Here is a 19,432-nt window from a genome sequence, read left to right on the forward strand (position 1 = left end):
CCACCTACCCCTCCACTTGGCTGTACCAGCAGCTCATTTTGTGGCAGGGAAGTGAGACTGGCAAAGAGCTGCATCAAGGACAAGCAGGACAGAGCCACTCACGGGTTCCTGACTCGGCGGGCAGGCCAGGAGTGATCACGTGGGAATGATTTTAACTCAACATTATGGGCAGAGCAGCATCTCATCTGGACCACCACTGTCCAGCTGTTGGGTCCCAGGGGACAAGTGCTGCAGCCCTGCAGCCCCTGAGCTGCAGGCGTGTCCCCCTGCCTTCCAAGACCTCCAGCTGTAGCAGGGCTAAAAAATAACCCTGCGCTCTGCGGGAAGGCGCTGGACCCCCCATCCCATGAGCCACCTCCTGAGGCTATTCCTCTCCTGAACCTACAACATTGCACCTCCAGTCAGCTCTGCGCATACCTGAACCCCCTGCTCAGCAAAGGCTTGGCTGACCCACCTCCGTCAGGCATGGCATGACCAGGCTCGTCCCCTTGCACAGGCTCAGCTTGTGCCGGTACGGTCCAGCATTGGCAGGCAACCAGTGCCTGCTGCTCCGGCACTCACCAAACCCCTGCTGATCCGGAGCGGCAGGAACTCAGTCCGAAGCTCTGCCTCCTCCTCACTCAGCTCTGAGCCGCAGCGAGGAGCCTCTCCCTGCCTGTACAGCAGGCAGTAGCACCACCTCCTGACCGATCAGTCGTATCAGTGCCTGCCCTAATTCGCACCCACGAGGCAGCACCGAGCACGTCCCGATCTGTCCCTGCTCAGGTGCGGGCCCAGGCATCAGAGCAGCACCACCAGCCCAGCCTCCGGAGATGGGCTCCTGCCCCAGCATGACATTATGATTTTAGGACCCCCACTACATCTTTGGAAAAGAGCAAAGCCCAGATTTTGGCCCTCAAGTGAGCAAAGAGGGATTTGACCCGGAAAAGAAAAGTGGGTGCTGTGCTCACGGCCTCCCCGAGATGACAGGCTGCCTACCTGTGACCTGGTGCCAGCTGGAGGGCAAAGGGCACCCCGAAGCATGACAGCTCCTCGCTGCCCCGAGTCACTTCACCGGGGCAGGAGGAAGGCATCCCACGCCTTGGCCCTGTCCGGGACATGAGAATGGGGTGGGGCCTTGGCACCGGCTTGGGTGGGACATGGCAGGGAGCAGCAGGAGCTCCGCACCGGCATCGGTCTCTCCCTGCGCCTGCTCTGCAAATGCCCCAAGACCAGGCGGCAGGACAGCAGCACGGGTTAGACAGATGGCCATGGCAAGGCAAGGGGGCAAGGGGTTCTGCCGCGAGCAGCAAATCTCCCCGAAGCAGGTTTTCGGCGCTTACGGTCTGCACCCTGACAGGCAATATGGCCAGAGAAACGGGCTCCACTGTCTCTGCGGACTCACATTCCCTTCTTCAGGCTTAGGGGCAAAGCTCCCGTTGGGACCCAGCCCGCCCCGGACCATTTCAGACCAGCTGCTGTGAACCCCAGAGCCAGCAGAGCCCAGCAGTGCTCAGGCAGCTCTTGGGGGATGATGGCACTGGGACCTTCTGCACAACAGCCACACAGTGCAGTTGAGCAGCCTTTGTGGGCTGCAAAGGTGCAGTCAGAGGCAGGAGATGAGCAAGGCCACCATGCCCCTGCTCCTCCCTGGCTGTGATTCAGGATGCAAGGACTGGTCCAGGTACCCAAGCACTTGCCAGGGGTTCCTTGGTACCCACTGGGTATTGGTATCTCCCTGGGTTGCCCCAGTGCCCACTGTGTGCCCGTGGGCACTCCTACTTCAAGGAGAGGGTAGTGCACCCAGGAGCTTTGCATTCAGGGCTGGTGTGGGACTCAGGCATGTTCCTCATGCCACAATAGTGTCCTTGCATGACTCCACCAGGATATCCAGGGAGGTCTTACAGGGCTGGAGGAGACAGGGGAGCTGTGCCACTCCAGTGGCACTGAGGGCAGAGGGAGCCAAGCTCCAGCCCGACCACAGCCACCACACTCCCCCTGACCAGGAAGCTTGTAAGGGAACACAATGGAGAAGTGAAATCTCTAAACATGTGCCATATCCCACTTCGCCTGTCAGTCTTATCTTGGACACTGTGCAGTCTCCAGCCTCCCTGGGCGCTGGAGATCAGAGGAAAGAGGCACCACTTCAGAGAAGACAAGGCTTTTTTGAAAGGACCATTTTGACAGCTATGAATGATCTCTTGGGACTGCATCTGGATACAGCTTCTCTCAAACCCATCCCTAGGCTGCTGAAAAGACCAAGCAGAGAACAGGGACTTCCTGACTTCCCAGCAGGGGAAAAGGTTCAGCCTTGTCCTTATGAGCAGTGAAAGCCCTGACGGAAAGCAAAGCCATCCCAATGCAGTCTCTCGGCCACGCCCTTCAGCCACCAGCAGCAGAGACCCTGCTGAGTCCCCCAAGATGGTTCCTTTGAGGAATGCTTTCAAGTAGCTCCAATATAAACACCACAACCTGGCACTGACTTTCCCAGCCCGCACCCAGCTCCAGCAGGCCCAGCATATCCAGCAGCTCTTCCCAGGCTCCAGAGCTCCATTGTTTGCTCTTCCCTCCCAGAAGCCTGAAGGAAAGGCCCTGCACCTCAGCTCTGCGCTTTCCAGCAGTTGTTTTCCTGGTGCTTTGACAGAGGTGAATGAACAGGGATGTTTGTATTTCAGCAGCACTGCTGCTGCTGCCTCCGGTACCCACATTGGAGGCAGGGATGGAGACCCTGTGGAGGCAACCCACCCAAACCCAGGTCTGCACAGCCCCAAGGAGAGCTCTGTGGACACATGCAAAGCGCACTGTGCTTGTGCACCCGGCCCCAAGGCCAGTGGCATAAGAAGGAAACAAGCCTGTATTAGGAGTCCTGATGGTGTTTCTTACCCGATTATAAAGAACTTAATATTGGCATTACTTAACACTGGGCATTGAGCGACCTAAGCCTGTGACGAGGCAAACCAGACTTGGAAGAGGCAGAGGTACCCTCATAGCCAACTTCATGGGCTTCACATCACACATCCCTTCTAACTCCCCTTCCAGCACACCTTCCTGGAATGCTAAGACCAAGCCTCTTCTCCCTCCCAGCCCAGGATGCTGAGCCATGGGGAAGGTGGGCCAGGAGGGGACAGGCAGCACAACCTGCTGCCCACGCAGAAGGGGCCCACGCCTCTCCTGTTCTGGGGGACAGGATGTTCCTAGGGATGGTGGATTTCTACCTGGAGGACTTTGAGATCCATTGTTATCACAAGGGGAACCTTGGAAACCCCACTCCAAAACAAGTCCCTGACCCTGGGAGAACCATGAGAAGAGGAGGAAAAGGGCTGGCCTGCACGGACAGCAGGGCTGGGGACAGCAGAGCCCACTCACAGCCCTGACTGATGGTGTGCCCAAATACTGCAGACCAGCACACAGGCTCCACTCCCAGCGAGACTGTCCTCTCTAGGTCTTGGCCCTCCACCATGACCAGCCCTTTCTCACCTATGAGGCCCAAGGAGCTCCAGCAAACCCCAGTGCGGCTGCAGCAGCTCACAAGACACTGACTTCCAAAACGCTACAGGCTGCTTTCAGCCCCAGACTGGTCTCACGGTCCCCAAGGGAACACGTCCATCCTTTGCAGAGCTTTCCAGTGTCTGAAAGGATCATTTGGCCCCAATCTCCCCTGGAGGGAGTCCATCTTCCTTCCTACTAGGATCCCAAGTGCTCAGGAGGCGTCTGGAGCTGCAAGGCAAGTGCTGCCCGCTGTCCTTGCTCCGGCAAGGGAGGATCAGAGGTGGCACTGGGCTGGGCAGCCCTGGGAAGTGCAGCTGAAAACCGACACAGGAGCAAGAGCACATGCACAGGCAGAAAAGCTTCCCCAGGAGGCTCCAGTGATCGCAGCAGTGTCTCCCCCTCAGCAAGCAGCTACCATTTCCCCAGGAGGGTCAACCTCCCCATGCTGCCCGGGGAAGCCAAGGGCCAGTGTCTAGAGAAGGCTGCTCTGAGCTGGTGTGTTTTAGAGAGCTGGAAGAGCAGCAGAGAGCAGTGGGGCAGCAAGTGAGAGGATGGGATCAGCGTGTAGACAGAGGGAACGGGCAGCAAGTAGTGGTGGTGGTGCAGCCCTCGCCTGTCCAAGGAGCATCTCTGCTCCACCTGAGGCTGTCAAGAGCAGCACACAGAGGGTTTGGCAGCTCCGAGACACAGCAGCTGGCACAGCGGATTTAGCAGTGCTGATAGAAGGCACGAGAGAGGAGGGGTGGGAAAAACCAGTCTGCTAAAAGAAAAAACCAAAAACCTTAACCACAAAGTATTACTGAAAAAAGGACAAAATCCCTTCCCCCAGCTCTGTGGCATGTGCTTGCAGGAGGCCCCTGTTGGGGACCACGCTGGTCTCTTCTGGCCTCTCCATCTATCATGGGATGACAAACAGGAAGGGAAGAAAACCAAATCTTTTGTGCTGCCGTTAGAGACAAAAGCGAAACAGTCTTGGACGCAGGTACCTATGAAGATGTCAAATGCTACCAGCAGCACTTGGTGTATTCGCCCTCTGTTTATACAGCTGTATCCCTGCCGAGGGAAGGAAGAGGACACACTTATGTTTGTCTTTGGAGAACAACACAGACTACAGAGATGACAACCTTGGTTTGTTTTTGCTGTTACTAGACCAGACATCCCAGCAAGGGCATTAGATATCACCTGGGAACACTTGCTTTGGGCTCAGCTCTTTGCTTACCATTTTATGAGCTAGCAAAAGGCAAGAAATCCCTCCTCGGGTGTCAGACTTGGGTAGGGAAATTGTTCTCCTTGCTATAATCAGACATGCAACCCCCTCTCCCAAACAGCAGTGACAACATGCAATGGATGTGCAGGGAAACAGTACTCAGTCTCCTGCTTCCAAGAAAGCAGCTTCCACAGGCCAATACTGTCAGCTTACTGGTGTGAGGCTCTGGAAGAACCACACGCCCAAGCAGCCTGTTAGCTCCCAAGCAAGCTGCCACTCACACGTTTTCTAGCACTTGCCCTTCAATGGAGTTTTTTTGAAGGCTCAAAGTGCCCCAAGGTTGCTACAAAAACCTGGGCTTGGGATGGAGCGAGGAAGGACCCCTTCCCATTTTCCTTCCTTGCAGGAGAACTAGCAGTGATGCCTGAGATGCTGCCTGGCACCAGCCTGGCTGGCAGGGAAAGGTGAAGCAAACCCCTGCCCACATTGCATTGCTCCCCTTCCTCCTATACAAGGGGGCCTGCATGGGGTCCTCCCTGCCAAGAGGGCTGGAGAGCTGAGGGATGGGTCAGAGCTGGCATAGCTTATCCTCCAAGGCACAGCCGTTCCCCGGACTGAGGCAGAGGAGGCCACATTCCCCTCCTGAGAGCCTGAGACAGAAATATTTTGGACCCCGTGGAGCTTAGACTATTTTATATCCTGTGCAAGGCTCTTGCACTTGCTCTTCTGGGAACACATAGTTTGTCAGTACCCATCCCAGGTGCCCCAGAGTGCCGGGCTGCAGAGGGATAAGGAGGGGAAGCCGTTTAGCTCATGGCAAATCCCACATGCCTGTGGCTCACCTGTGGTCACCAGGGCAGAACCAGAGGGGAGTGGGAGCTACTGGGGTTCAGCTTAAGGCATTTCTCACTGTTCAGGTTTCTCCCGGCAGGGCATGGATCATCCTACAGATGAATTTGAAGCTCAGAGGGGGTGCTCATGGGGCAGGAGACAGTGGAAGCATTGCAGGCACCAGCAAAGCTCTGGGCTCTTTCTGGTGCACTTTATGTGCATCACCAGTGTCTCCCAGTCATGCAGATTAGAAGTGAATACCAGAGCATCTCGCAGGGGGCAGCAGACAAGGCATAAACCTCAGTTTAAGGAGCTCTAGAGCATTTATTTTCCAAAATCACCATCCTACATGGTTTTTATCATCCTGGATTTTTTTCTTCTTTCCCTGCCAGCACCAGGCACACAGAGCGGCAACCTCAATCCGAAAACCAAGCTGTTAGAGAAGCCTGGCTCGCTGCATTGCCTAGAAGTGGGGACAAGGAACACTGGCATGGATGGCAGGAGTGCCAGGCTCACCCAAGCTCTGCTCTAGCCTTTGGGTGAGTCACTTCCCAGCGTGACTCAACTCCGCTCACTGCACGGCCTCCCCAGCTGTTGGTACCACACTCTCCAGGGCAGGATGATGCCCAGGCAGGGCAGGAGGGAGGCAGGGCAGCCCCAGACAGTGCCCCAGGCAGAGGGGCCATCCCCACAGAGACTGGGGAGGGGATGCTTTTGTGCAGCTGAAGTTGGCAAAGTTTCAATTAAAAAAACCCCAAACCGATTGTTGTCAGACTGATTTGAGTGTAAGAAAATCTCTTAGCCAAACAAAATAGCATCCCATTATCATTCTTTCATTTCGGCCTTGATGTGAGCAAATAACTGTGCCCAGGAGCTCTGTTCCTGCAGCTCCACCTCCCATCCTGGCCAAAGCTGCGAGCATATGCAAGCAACTGAGCGAGTGAGGAGGGAATCAGCCAGAGCAGCCAGGCTCACCTGCACTCTGCAGCAGCCCAACCCCTTGCACAGCAGCTCAGCCATCCCAGCAAACCCCGCCATGAGCATCTGACAGAGCTCTCGTCACTGTGTGACACTCCTGCCCATCCCCTCTCCTTCTATTTAGCACAAAGGGCTCTAGAGCGATGATTATCTTTTGATGTGTGTTTTTATGGTGCCTCACACAAACAAGGCCTGGCCCAAACCAGGGACGTTCAAGCAGTAGCGCAATGGTGAAAGCGGACAGCTGTACCCTGGGAAAAGGAGGGTATGTGGCGGTGATCGCTGGGCTGGCAGCACTTTGCCCCAGCGCTGCACTCTCTTGGGGCAGCACAGCTTCCCAGCCCATTTTCCAGGCAGCCAGTGCCTGCCTGTCAACTGAAGCCACCCATTAGATATAAAAAGAGAAGGCTAGAGCTCTCCCCACCTGCCAGGGTCTTTCCTCTTCTCCACAGTGCAGTCCCCCTTGCCCTTCTCCATCTCCTGCAGGAGGGCCATTTGGATGGGGGTGCTTCTGCTGTCACTGCCAATGCTGCCCCGGTGCTGCTGGCCCTGGCAGTCAGGCTGGGAGCTGTGCTTCATGGCCTGGAGCTGCGCCAAGGGCACGATGTCACAGCCCTGGGGCCGGTGCCACACCGTCTGCTGCGTGATAGCATTGTAGTAGTAGAAGCGGTTGTTGTTCTGGTCGAAGAGCTCCCACCACTGCTTCTGGTCCGACTGGCGCACCTTCAGGTTGGGAGGGGGCTCCCAGCCACACTCACCGGTGGTCAGGTTGACGTACATCCGCTCCTGGGAGCGGGGCTCGATGATCTCCACCCAGTCTGAGCTGCAGGGACATGAGAACTGTGTTAGTCTGGGCCAAAGGCTTGAGGCAAATGGGTTGTCTGAGAGTCCTACAGAACTGCTGCCTCTGGGCCAGGCAGCCCTGCTGCAGATCAAAGCATTGCTTGGGGCCATTCAGCAGTCTAACAAGCTCAGGGGAAGATGAGGGGAAGGGTTTGAGACTGAGACAGGGCTGAGCCAAATCAGCAGCTCCCTGGCACAGGGAAGGGGAGGTCACCCCCTAAGCCCAGCCCCAATGTCAGCTCATGCCACTCACCAGCCCGGGACAAATGGTATGCAGCAGGTGAGCATTATCTGCTGATGCTCTGATAACTCATATCAAGGGCTGGGGAGGGCCAGCGCCTGGCGAGATGTGCAGGGGAACTTGCTCTTGAGAGCGGGGAGGATCTGCTCCTTTTGGGAGCTGCACTCTGTTGTTAATGCCACCTTGGGAGACAAAACCCCTGGCTCCTGACAACGTGGGCAGCCTGCCCATGCGAGTGCCTGCCTGCAGGGCTCACATGCTGTGGGGCTGGAGGGGACCTCTGGGCCACCCAGTCCCTGCTTGAAGCGCACACTTGCTTGCCCAAAAGATAAATGTGGGGAGCGACTTGTGGATGAGACCATCTCCATTGCAAGCTCTTCTCCTCTTCCCTTGGCTGATGGGACAAAACCCTTGGTGGCCCTTTGGGTGTAAGGTGACTCAAAGGACAGGCACGGCCTGCTGCTGATCCATAACCCCCCTGATACCCAGAGTATCAGAGTACCTCAGCCCCAGAGTCCCTTGCCAGCACCCACATTGGCCCAGAGAGACAGCAACGTGGGCAGTGCTTATGGTTGGTTTTCAGGCAGATCAGCGTGATGGTTTTGTGGCAACAGAGGTATTGGGCTGTGCAATCTCATACATGGCATGTCAGCCTTTAACACTGACCCACCTACCCCAAAAAGCTGGCCTGGGTGAGAACAGAGGAGTTCAGCAAAGCCAACACCTCCACAATGCTGTAGCCAAAACCATTTTCGCTAGCCCAGGTAAACAGAACAAGGAGGTGCAAACCCCAGCAAGGTCTCCTCCCACACAGGAGAGATGCTGCCACTAAAGCGATCCTGCCCCTGGCAGCACACTTGAGTGTGCAGCTGAAAACAGAAAGAAAACCTACACATGCCCCCCCAGCTCCTCCTCGCCCCCCCCCCCCCCACCCCGAGTCCTGGCCCTCCACTCTCCTCCTCCACCCTGTGTCAGTTGAGGCTGCAGGAAGGATGCCCTATTTAACCCAACTTATTTTTGTTATTAATAAAAGCCATATGAAGAGGATGGGTCCAGGGCCACCCTTGAAACCCGCTCCTGCCCAGTGCCTTGGGGGCTCGCACTAGCACAGTCTCTGGCTGCTCCCCTGGGGGCACGGCAACAGGAGTCATTCCCAGAGGAGCATCAGGAGAAGAGATCCCATTGCATCCCTCTTGCACACCCTCTGCTGCTGGCCTGCGGTTTCTCGGAGGTGTCTGGGTTGACAGTGGCAGCCCTGCAGTGTCTGAAATGGCAGCCCAGGCTCCTGGTGCTCAGCCCTGCTGGCACAGTCGTAGGAGAGAAGGTGTTTGCTGGCAGGGCAGCACAGCCCTAAGCTCTGCCCCAGCTTTCTGGGGAAGGTCAGTGTGTCCCCTCCCACTGGGCAAGTCTGGGAGGGCATTTAATTCCACATCACACCTCCCTGCTAGGAAAACTATGGGTGTATTCAATAATAAGCAGTCTGGCATGCACCCCTAAAAAGCAGGCTGTTCCTCAACTCTTTGAGAATACAAAATTGATAGGTACAATGTCATTTCAACCCAAAATAAACACAACCTGCCTCTGAAAAGGTGCAATTCTCCCCACCACAACACCTACCATGCAATGCTGACCTCCATGCAGCTTCATGGAAGGCCAACGTTCAGGCTACCACAGACATGCTATTTGGAGAAGCTGATCCGGCTGAAAGACACCTTTTTTGTGGCATAGGTCTGTTTTCAGCCAGATCAGCTCACCCAGACCAGGCTATCACCACCCACAACCATTCGCACTGGTCCAACAAGCAGCTGGGAGCAGAGCACACCGCCTTTCCCCACAGCATCAATTCCTGCTGAGCTCCCACCATTGCCAGAGCAGGACAGGGCACTGCCAAGAATGCACCTGTGAGGGGATCCCACTTGGAAAACCCCGTGTCCAGAAAACATCTGGTTTGTTGTTTGGTATTTTTTGGTCAAAACTACATCAGTTCCACTATTTAAGGTACAACACAAGCCATACCAGCATCCCATGCTATGGCTCAGGGTGGGAATCACAGAGCCAGCCCAGTTATTTCCATGCAGTTGCAACGTCAAACCATAGGCACAGGAACAAGTCAGCAAGTCACTGCCATCATCAAGGGCATTGTTAACAGCAAAGGGATATCATCCATAAACAGGGCATACATAGGGGAAAACAAGGGCAGCAGCAGAGCCCAGCAGTGCTGGGAGAAGAACGAGATGAGCATGTCCATAGAGAGAGCAGCAAAGTAGTGCAGGTAGGACAAGGAACTGGCAAAGAGGGTCCGAGGGACAGCTCAGAGGGGACATGAGATGAGCAGTGACCTCTGAGAGCACCATAACTCTTCACAACAAGGACAGGCAGTCAATAGGAAAAGGAGCACAGGGAACTGAAAAGGAGACTTAGACCGAGGTGGCACACTGGCAGCTTCAGGTAGGGAGAGGCTGCTGCCAGTGCTGGAACGTGGGGGGCTTCACCCAAAGGTGGAGAGCACGGCACGCTGCCCTGGGAGGGAAAGGGCAGGGGAGGAAGAAAGCAGGCATTGGAAGCGCTGGAAGATGAAAGCAAGCACAGCAGGACCCCCTCCTCTGAAAGCCACACAGAAACGCACACACAGACAAGCTTGGGAGAGAGACAGGAGGTAGTTACGGAGTATTTGCTTGGCAAGGAAAAAAAAATCCAAAACCCTGCAAGACCCAGCTGAGTGATCAAGATGCAGTTGAGTGATCAACCTTTTCAATGTTGAAGAGCACACTGGTTTTGATCTGTTTTGCCAGCAACCGGATTAGCAAAGCTCTGAAACACCAATCACCCTACCAGGGCTGTTGCTCCTCAGGAGAGAGGAGAGGTCAGCTATTTTCTGTTAAGTGCAAGCTATTGAAAATAACGAATTCTTCTCATGGCACTTGGCCATGACCGAGCGTGTGTTACTAACTATAGTCTTCCGTTTTAACAAGCTTACATTTATCTTTGCGTGCAAAGACATGTAAGTGGATGACTTGGGTTGGTGACCTCTTTGCTCCCCTGAAAATTGAGGGGTTGAGGATGACCGAGGTGGAGTTTAACCAGGGAAAAAAATCAGCACAGAACACAATGAAATACCAAAGAGTTTCGTACAAACACATTTATATGTAAAGAAAGAAAAGGAAAGGCAAGGAGCGCATTCCTGGAGCAGGGCCAGCCCTGGGCTGCCACACAAGCCTCGAACATAACATCAGGAACTCTGGAAAGATGTGATAAACCCAGGATTGCAGAGAGATAAGGCCTTAACTTGGACACAAAAAAAATTAATTCCAACCCCCCTTCACAGGGTTAAAGAAGTTTCCTGGGAATGGTTTGAATAATGTTTTTCCCCACTGTCTCAGCTCCAAGTGCTGGGTGACACAGCAGCTACAGAGCACATGCCTGCTCCCGCCAGCATGGCGGCACCCAGTCACGGTCACACCAGCGGGATTACTGCAGTGGTTTCAGTCTGTCTCATCTCTTGGGACTCAACGTCCCTAGGCGCAGAACTTCCCTGCAGGTCCAGTTTGCAAATCCAGACCGAACCCCCACCACAGCCCGAGTGTGGGGACATGCAGCCCACCAGCATCACGGCAGCACTGGGGAACTAATCCGGTCACCAGAGCCCGCAACACGGAGGAATTTCAACAAAATCCCCACTTGATTCCAAAAACAAACCCACATTCCCAGTGTGCATCCTCCCATATTGTTGGAGAGATTTCAGGAGTTTCCTCTGTGTCCTGAGCAAATACACAAATACTTTCCACGCCTCATAGCTCATAAATAGGCCACAGCTCCAGCCGCTTGCCCTGAGCGACCTGAGCCCCACCTGACCGCAAAGGCACTTGCCTCGGGCACACTGAATTTTGGAGGGGTGGCAGGGCCATGGAGGGGCTGGGGGGGACTCGGTCCCCAAGCTGTGAGGTGCCATGTGGGGGGACGGTGCACCAGGCATGCAAAAACCAGGAGGAAGCATAGGGCTTTTTGTGCACAATTGCATGTCACACAGGCAGACAGGTTTGTTCCCACCTGAAGGCTTAGCCCTTACAGGCCAGCAGCTTGTTTTCTATGAAGTGTTATACAGACAGAGCAGGTAAGAGGCCAAGCTGCTGCGCTCTGTTATGCCAGCCTCTGGGACAGAGGTGACGGGCATTTGTAAACTTTGCTCCTTCAAAAACAGCTTGGGTCCCTCCTGGCTGCCACTCCTGCTTGGCAAAGCCTGGGAATTAACAACAAAAACAATAATTTTTTTAAAAAGTGTACTTCGGCCTGAAAGAGCCTCCTGCTAGCATCACCTCATTACATCTTCTCACAAAGAATACAAATGTTAGCCTGAGGTCCAGGAAAGAATAAAATTGTTTTAACTAAAGAGAAGGGAGAAGGACTAGAAATGGAAGGGACCAGATACAGGAGAAAAGTCACTTGCAGGAAGAGCTGAGAAACCCCAAGAAGTCAAACAGCCACTACTCCACAGGAGAGCTGGTTTTCTTACCACCATCACCCAAGTGACACCACAGCCTGGGCAGCCAAGCCTAGGACACAAGTTCTTTGCAAGGCCATCCAAAGACAAGAATAGTAGAGAGATGTTTTCTCAGCTGGAGCTGTCAGCTTGAGACCAGCGCGATGCAACCACCCAGCCCTCCGCATGAAGCCTTCTCTCCACTCATTAACTGTGCACACTGCTCAGCAGCAACTCAAGGAAGCATTCACCTGCAAAGGGCAAGGAAGCCCCAAGGAAAGCCACAGGAAAACCCTGCCTCAGGGAGCTTCACACCAGGCTGTGAGCAAACCCCTCTGCATGGCTGCAAAGAGAGCTCTTATGGCTTGATCCCCCATTTCACTTGCATGTTCTGTAATTTTTGGACTTCTGTGCTTCAAGCCAAGATCCCACCTCCTTCCCCCACTTCCCTTCTTTGGGATGAGCTCTGCAGAGAGCTGGGGCAGTACCAAGTCCTTCTTGGTCAAACATGACTCCATACTAAGTGGGATTTTTGAAGACTAATGCCCTCAAAGGGAGCCTGCAGCATGGTCAAAGGTGGCCCCAACACAAAGAAAAGCAACTGGAAAATTAAGCTCTTCCTCCAGGAAACAGGAGTCTGAATTCAGCTTGTGTATTGTCTCATATTTAGTATCACAGAAGGATGGCTACGCTCAGAGGGCAAGGGACCCTCCTGGACAGCAGGAGGCTGAAGAACTAGAGGGGCTATAGGCCAACATGACCTTTGAGTGTTGATGCTTCCCTTTACATCATCTCCACACCTTGCAGGGACAAGGTGTTGCTACCACACCGTGCACAGGGCAGCCACCTTGCTGTGTCCTTGCACAAAGAGCTGCAGTTCTTTGCCTATGGCTCCAAGCCAGGGCTGCTGAAGCCTCTGTGAAGCCCCAGGAGGTCGTGGGGCCCCAGGACCAGGCAGATCCCATCATCAGAGGTCATCTAACTAAGGATGTATCAATGCTGAGACTAAGTGCCTATGAAGTGGTCCTCCTTGAGGATGAGGAACGAAGAGTTTGGCCATCAGACACACACAGAGATTGAAGTACAACTCTCAGAGACCAGTCACACTGTGACACCGGCTAGAGGTGGGGACGCATGGATGGGGTCCAGGGCTCCTCGCTGCAGCAAGCAGCTGGGATGACAGGGACGGGCATCTGAAATGATCTGTCCTGCAGAGACAAAGAGTTCAGAGCCTCCTTCAAGCACCCCAACATCAGCATAGCTTTTTTTTTTTTTTTTTTTTTTTTAAATTGGATCATGCTTGCCCCTTCACCTTCTGCATGATGGGCAAAGCCAGCACAGCACCCCAGCACACTGGATGGGTTATCAAACAGACTCCCCTAAAAAAACCAACTTTGCTCGGTGCAAATGCTGAACAATAAAGTGCAACACCCACGTGGCTCCAGGTTGCTCAGATCTGCACATCAAAGCCAGGACAAGGCTGTAAAACTCATCTATATCCTGGTGCTGCAGAGGGCCTTCAAAAAGGTCTCTAGCACGAGCTCCTTGCAGAGATGCTCCATCAGCTGACACAGTCAATTTAGGCTTTATTCACTGCCTTCTCTCAGCCAAGTACAGAAAAGCTGTAATTTAGACCGGGGGGGGGGGGGGGGGGGCAAGTAACCAAAACAACCCTCTTCCCCTCCTATACATGTATCTGAATTTCTTTTGAATACACATGCATCCTTCTAACAAAAATTATAGACAAACTAAAATAAATACAATGTCAGCCTGTTCCTAAAACTCTCCTGCTTCTGAAAATAAGCATTATGCAAACAAACCAACCTCTGCTTCACAGGAGACAGACCAGACTGTGAAAATATAGAACAAATGGCTGCAATTGCTCAAAGCCTGAGAACATATGCTCAGCTCCAGCAAGAGCAGAACGGGGGCAGCCCTCTGAAAGCAGAGCCCAGCCCAGCAACACATTACGGAGAGGAGAACAGAGCCCAGCACCATGACTTGGGTGGGTTAGAGGTAAGACCTTTTCCAGGCTCTCTCCTGTCACACAAAGCATCTCATTGCTTTGGTGTTTTTAATTAAAAAAAAACAACAAAAAAACCAAAACACAAACCAACAACAAAAAAACCCCCACCAACCAAACAAAGCCCCAAGCCTTCTGCTAACTGGTATTTTCAAAGATAGAGATGTCAGATGACAAACTTGGTGGTCTTTTGGTTGCTCAGACTCTGCTGGTTCTTGCTTCTTCCCGAGTTGTTCCCAAACTTTCCCTCAGTCCTTGTGCCAGCACTGCTGGCTCCCATCTTGCCGCTGCAAGTCTCCCGATTCACCCTGGCTCCAGAGTAGAACTGACAGCAATGGGGCAGCTCATCCCATAGGAGCTGGTCAGGGCAGCACCAAAATTAACAGCAGATTCCTCCAAGATCCTGTCTCACAGTGAAAGTAAGAAAAAAGGACTTTCAGGACACAGCTAAGATTTCCTGGGGTCTCCACAAGAGGACCTGGCAGGGTAGAGGGGAATCCTCCCCAAGAGAGGACAGACACCATGCCAAGTGCTATGCCATGCACTACAAAGATAATCAACTTAAAATGAAGGCCAGAACAGCCCCAAAGGCATAAGCTCCTACGGCCTGACACCAGCACCTGAACCTTGGGTGGGATGGATGCACAGGCATCTCAGAGCACTGTATCTCAGCAGGGAGAAGGGAGGGCACTACAGAAACTCCCACCACGCCAACCTTCATGCTCTCCATCATTCACTCTGTGCTGAGCACTGCCCACGAGGACTTGCGCAGCCCCACCGGCAGCACCAGGCTCATACTGATCCAGACCCTATAATCACTCCCAGGCAAGCCTTGGAGTCATGCAGAGAGCACGCCATGGGGATGGGAAGACAGAAGGACTTGGAAGTGTTGCTCACCCCCACATCATCCTCCATCCCTCCTCCACAGGACAGGGGTTCTGTGACAGAAGGAAGAGCAAGGGGCAGGAAACATCTGTGTTTTCATGGCTTTGGGACAGAGCGTAAAGCACCTGCTGGATGGGCACTAACAGAGCAGGAAGAGTTCAGGTACCAGAGATGTGGGCACAGTCACCAGGGGATTGCACAGACCAACACTAAGGAAATTGCACCTGAGGGCAGAAGGAGAAGTGAAATCCACTCCCATTAAAAAAAATCTTGACAATGCAGACCAGGCATAGCTCTGCCTGTGCCTGCACAGCTGGGGTAAGCACAGGCTCTTGCCGCAGCTCCTGTTGGAGGCGCAGAGCAGAGCTGGCTGCTGTGCCTGGGGAAAGGACCTGCTGCTCCCTTGAAGGCCAAGGGCCTCTTGCTTCTCTCTGTCCCCAAATTGTCAGTGAGGGTGAACACCTCTGACTGCATTATGGTTAGACACCAGCTGTGGCCACTGCAGCCTGGGCAGAAGGTGAAAGATACAAGATGTCAAAAAGCATTCAGTGTCAAAAAAGTTACAGGCACTTCCCTCTGCTCTTTGTAAGGGTCCCCAAGCTGGCCAAGGACACAGATGTGGCTGGACAGCCTCTCCTGCTTATCTGTCCCAACCAGCCCAGGGGTTTTACATGACTGGGGAACAAAATCCCTTGTAGAGCTTGGGCCCCGGGGCCACAACAGAGCAGTGAGCCAGTTTCCTTGGGCTACAGGATCTGCCTGGACAACCCATCCAGTGCTCCAGCTGCTGCCATGGCATCCCCTGGATCTCTCCTGCCATCATGGCAGGAGTTTTTTTTGCACGTCAGAGCTCAGCCCAAACCCCAATCCTTAAACAGCCTCCCGAAAGCTCTGCTTTGCCCCAGACACAGCGGCACCTCCTATGCTCAGCAAAGGCTTCAGCAGAGTCGTTCTTCCTTTTAAGGGCTGAGCATTTGAGAAGGAGTTTCAGAAGAAAAAAAAAAAAAAAAGTACTGGCAGTTTTCATCCCCTCTCTCGCCTTCCGAAACGTGCTGCATGGATCCACAGCCCCATCCAAATCCCAGCTGCTGGAGGGGGTGCAGCTGCAGGGGAGGCTCAGTGCCAGCCAGACAGTCCCTGCCCAAGGGGCACAGGGTACTCTGGAGGGGAGCTGAGGCCTGACGCAGCTCAGTACTGTCCTCCCACCTGCACAGCCACAGGCTGCATCAATCCCAGGACACATGGTCAGGTCTGATGCCATCAGACTCAGAGCGATACAGAAGCACCGCACTCTGACAGTGATTGCATCCCACCTCAACACACTCATAACCAGACTTTGTCTCCAACAAACAGGGTTTACATGGGAAAACCTCAATTTTAGCAATGTCCTAGAGAGTAAATACTTCACAGCTGCTTAGGTGAAGGAATTACAGGACAACCTGTGAGTTCAGCAACAACTGACTACCACGGCTGGGACATATCCTGCCCTCCCTCCATCCCCTGGTGCTGCCCCACCAAGGCATTCCAAGACCAGCCCCAGGGCAGCAGCCTGACACCTTCCCATCGCCCCCAGAGGTGATGCCCCCAGTTTCAGGGAGGATTTGTACAGGCACATATGCTGAAAGCACAGCTTGATGAGCATCATTGTGGCCATCCTACCTGTACAGGACCCCACCGAAGGGGCAGCTGCTACTTATGTGAGGCCATCGCCAGCTGCACCACCCGGATCCTTTCCAGCATGAAAATCTCTGCAATGAGGTACCCAAATTCACACATCTGCTTTCTCGTTATGTCTTCTTGGGACACACCAAGCTAAGACAGATGCTTCCAGCCAGAGCAGAGCTGGGCTTTATCCACCTCCAGGAGCATGTGCTGGCACGGAGTCATACAGGATCTGCCCAAGATGGGACCCAAAGCACCTAAGAGCCTCCCAGCATGAATGTGACCCTAAAATAAGGCCTGAGTTGTTCCTGTTTTTATGAGGGGATGTACACACAGCAAGAGAAAGGGACAGACCAGAACCTGTGCATGAGTCTCCTGCCTTCCTGATGAGCCCCAACACCATAGGGTTATCCTCTGCTGAAACCCTGGTCAGTGACCAGAAAGCTTGACATGGCTTGTTTCTGTTTCCACAGACCCCTAAGTCCCCCACGACTCTCACCAGCTGCTGAACAGAAATAAATCAGACCTAAGCAGGGCGACATTTCCCAAAGCTGACAAGGCTGCTCCTGGGGCCAAGAGCATCACGCTGATATGGCTGCAGGAATGAGGTGGAGAAGATGCACCTGCCAAAAGGATGAAGGGCAAAAGCCCAGAACTCTGGAGAATCAGCACACACCAAGTCCTCTCCCTGTGCCAAAGCAAGTAATGTCACACAGATAATATCCCTGCTATTTCAAGGACATGGCAGCACCCACTGCCCTCTCTGTCATTCTAGGAATTACTGACAAAGGTCCTGATTTATCTAGCTTGCTGCCCAGCTGCTTCAGGACTGAGATTTACTCTTCATGGCCTCCTATTTCACTGCTACCAATTTCAGGGATTCCTCCCAGTATTGCCATGAAGCCCTTGCAGACAGGGACTCCGCAGCTGCTGCCTTGGCCAGCCAATGCCAAGGAGAACAGCCCAGGAACAGGAGGCTCCACAATCAGAAGCTGTTCTGGAAAAGCTGCCCCACCACATAAACCCAGCAACTGCTCCACCACCCCAGCAGCAGCCCACATCACTCACACTGCACGAAGAACACAACTCTGCAGCATTAACTCTGCAGCCAACTGATTTTCATCTTTTCTGTGCACGGACAAGATCATCCTGGGCTTAGTGAAACCATGCAAGGCATTGCATGGCCACAAACATGCTGCAGTGCTACAGGGCGTACCATTTCCCCCATACAGGAGGCGAAAAGAAGAACAATTTTTGTACCATCTTCATTGAAGGGAAGAGAGTGCCCATTGCAGCCACGACAGAGCAAAGCAAACAGCCAATTACCAGAGGCTTGCTTACACCAGGCACAGAGATGTTCCTTTGCTACGCAGGGAAACACTGAGCAACAAGGAGAAAACATTTACAGAGGTTTCTGAATGATGTTGGTGAGTGAAGACTGGGAAGACAGGAAAAGAAAAGAAACCTACAAAACCAGAAAAGGCAAACCCATCAGCTGGTACCTCAGAACCGAGCAGCTGCCGTAGCAACAGCATACAGGGACAGGGACTGAAAGGACCTCTTGAGACACCCACCTCAGGTCTAAAATAACCCCACCAGACCATAAAAAACCCACCACAACTTCAGCTTTTCTAAAGGAGGCACAGGAGCCGGCAGCGGTGGAGGGTAGGAGCAGACCAAGGTTGCAATTACAGGGTAGAGCACCTGCAAGGCAAGGCCGTACACAAACAGCCTGGTGTCACCGAGAGTGCCAGCTGTTGACTCCCTACAAACAGCCGGATTGCAGAGCATAAGACTTTCAAGCACCAGTCTGCAAAGCCACATATCTGAAGCAGCGACATTCCTAAACGCATGGCATTAGCAAAATAATGGCCCTCTGTCTCTCTTCGTTTAAAGGGCTGCCAGTCATTTATTAGCTGAAACACAGAGTCCCTTGAAAACTCATGCGCAGCACAGATGCGGTTTGCAAGGGACTGGGTTATTTCTCAGCTAGTGGAGCCCACAAGACACTGGTGGCTAAAAGTATAAAACAAAGATAACAGTGTTTCATCACAACTTTTCTAGGCTGTTTCATTCTTCCGCCAATCTCTGGCTGCAGCTGTCTCTGCCAACTCTGTTGAAAAAACTAAGCAGGAACAAATGCAGAGAACCTCCTGAAAGTATTAGCTGTCCAAGCTTGTTAACCGTGACTCAAGTTAACCACTACAATGCCAGGACGGCAGCAGAATTTGGCAGCAAGTCAAAGGCAATAGGAAACACAGAGTCCGCAAACTCTCCCCTGCGCCCTGAGCTGCCATCAGGAAACTCATCCCAACAGGACTCCATGCTGAGGAGCTGCTTCAGAGTCATCATTTTCCCCAGCCCAAAGCACACTAATTTCCTCTGGCAAGGGAAGAGAGGCAGTAAATAAATTGCTGAAAACCTCAGCCAGAGAGTTCATAAACCCTTCATAAAACAATAAGCAAAACCCCCTCTTTTCCATGAGAAATTAATTTCTTATATTTGTTTTGCCTGCAGGAATCGCCGAATGAAAATCACATCGGACATGACACAGTAAGGATGCTGCGGAGCCAACGAACTGGACCGCACAGCATCAGTCCCCTCCTGCAGCCTCCCCCTCCCACACATTTGCCTCATGGAGCAGCGCACAGTTCCCTGCTCCATGCACACCTCAAGCTCTGAAAAGCTCACCTATCAATGAGTGAATTAGCCGTTTGGGATGAAAAAACACAGCCTGTGTTTGATTTTTTCCATTGTTTTTAATTCTGATGTAATAAGCCATGAAAAAAGCTTCCTCTGAAAGGCAAGGTGTGTTAA

General features: G+C 53.2%; 1 protein-coding gene across 3 annotated transcripts in view; it reads right to left on the minus strand.

Moving 5' to 3' along the window:
• Positions 1-19,432, minus strand: part of LOC115339375 (rho GTPase-activating protein 39-like) — a 59,581-nt gene that overhangs the window by 23,146 nt on the left and 17,003 nt on the right. For all 3 annotated transcript variants that reach the window (XM_030009285.2, XM_030009284.2, XM_030009283.2), the window contains one exon: positions 6,909-7,307. In XM_030009285.2, the coding sequence (XP_029865145.1) occupies positions 6,909-7,307 (399 nt within the window). The remainder of the gene's footprint in view (positions 1-6,908; positions 7,308-19,432) is intronic.

Source organism: Aquila chrysaetos, chromosome 3, assembly GCF_900496995.4.
Source record: "Aquila chrysaetos chrysaetos chromosome 3, bAquChr1.4, whole genome shotgun sequence".
NCBI classification, from domain to species: domain Eukaryota; kingdom Metazoa; phylum Chordata; class Aves; order Accipitriformes; family Accipitridae; genus Aquila; species Aquila chrysaetos.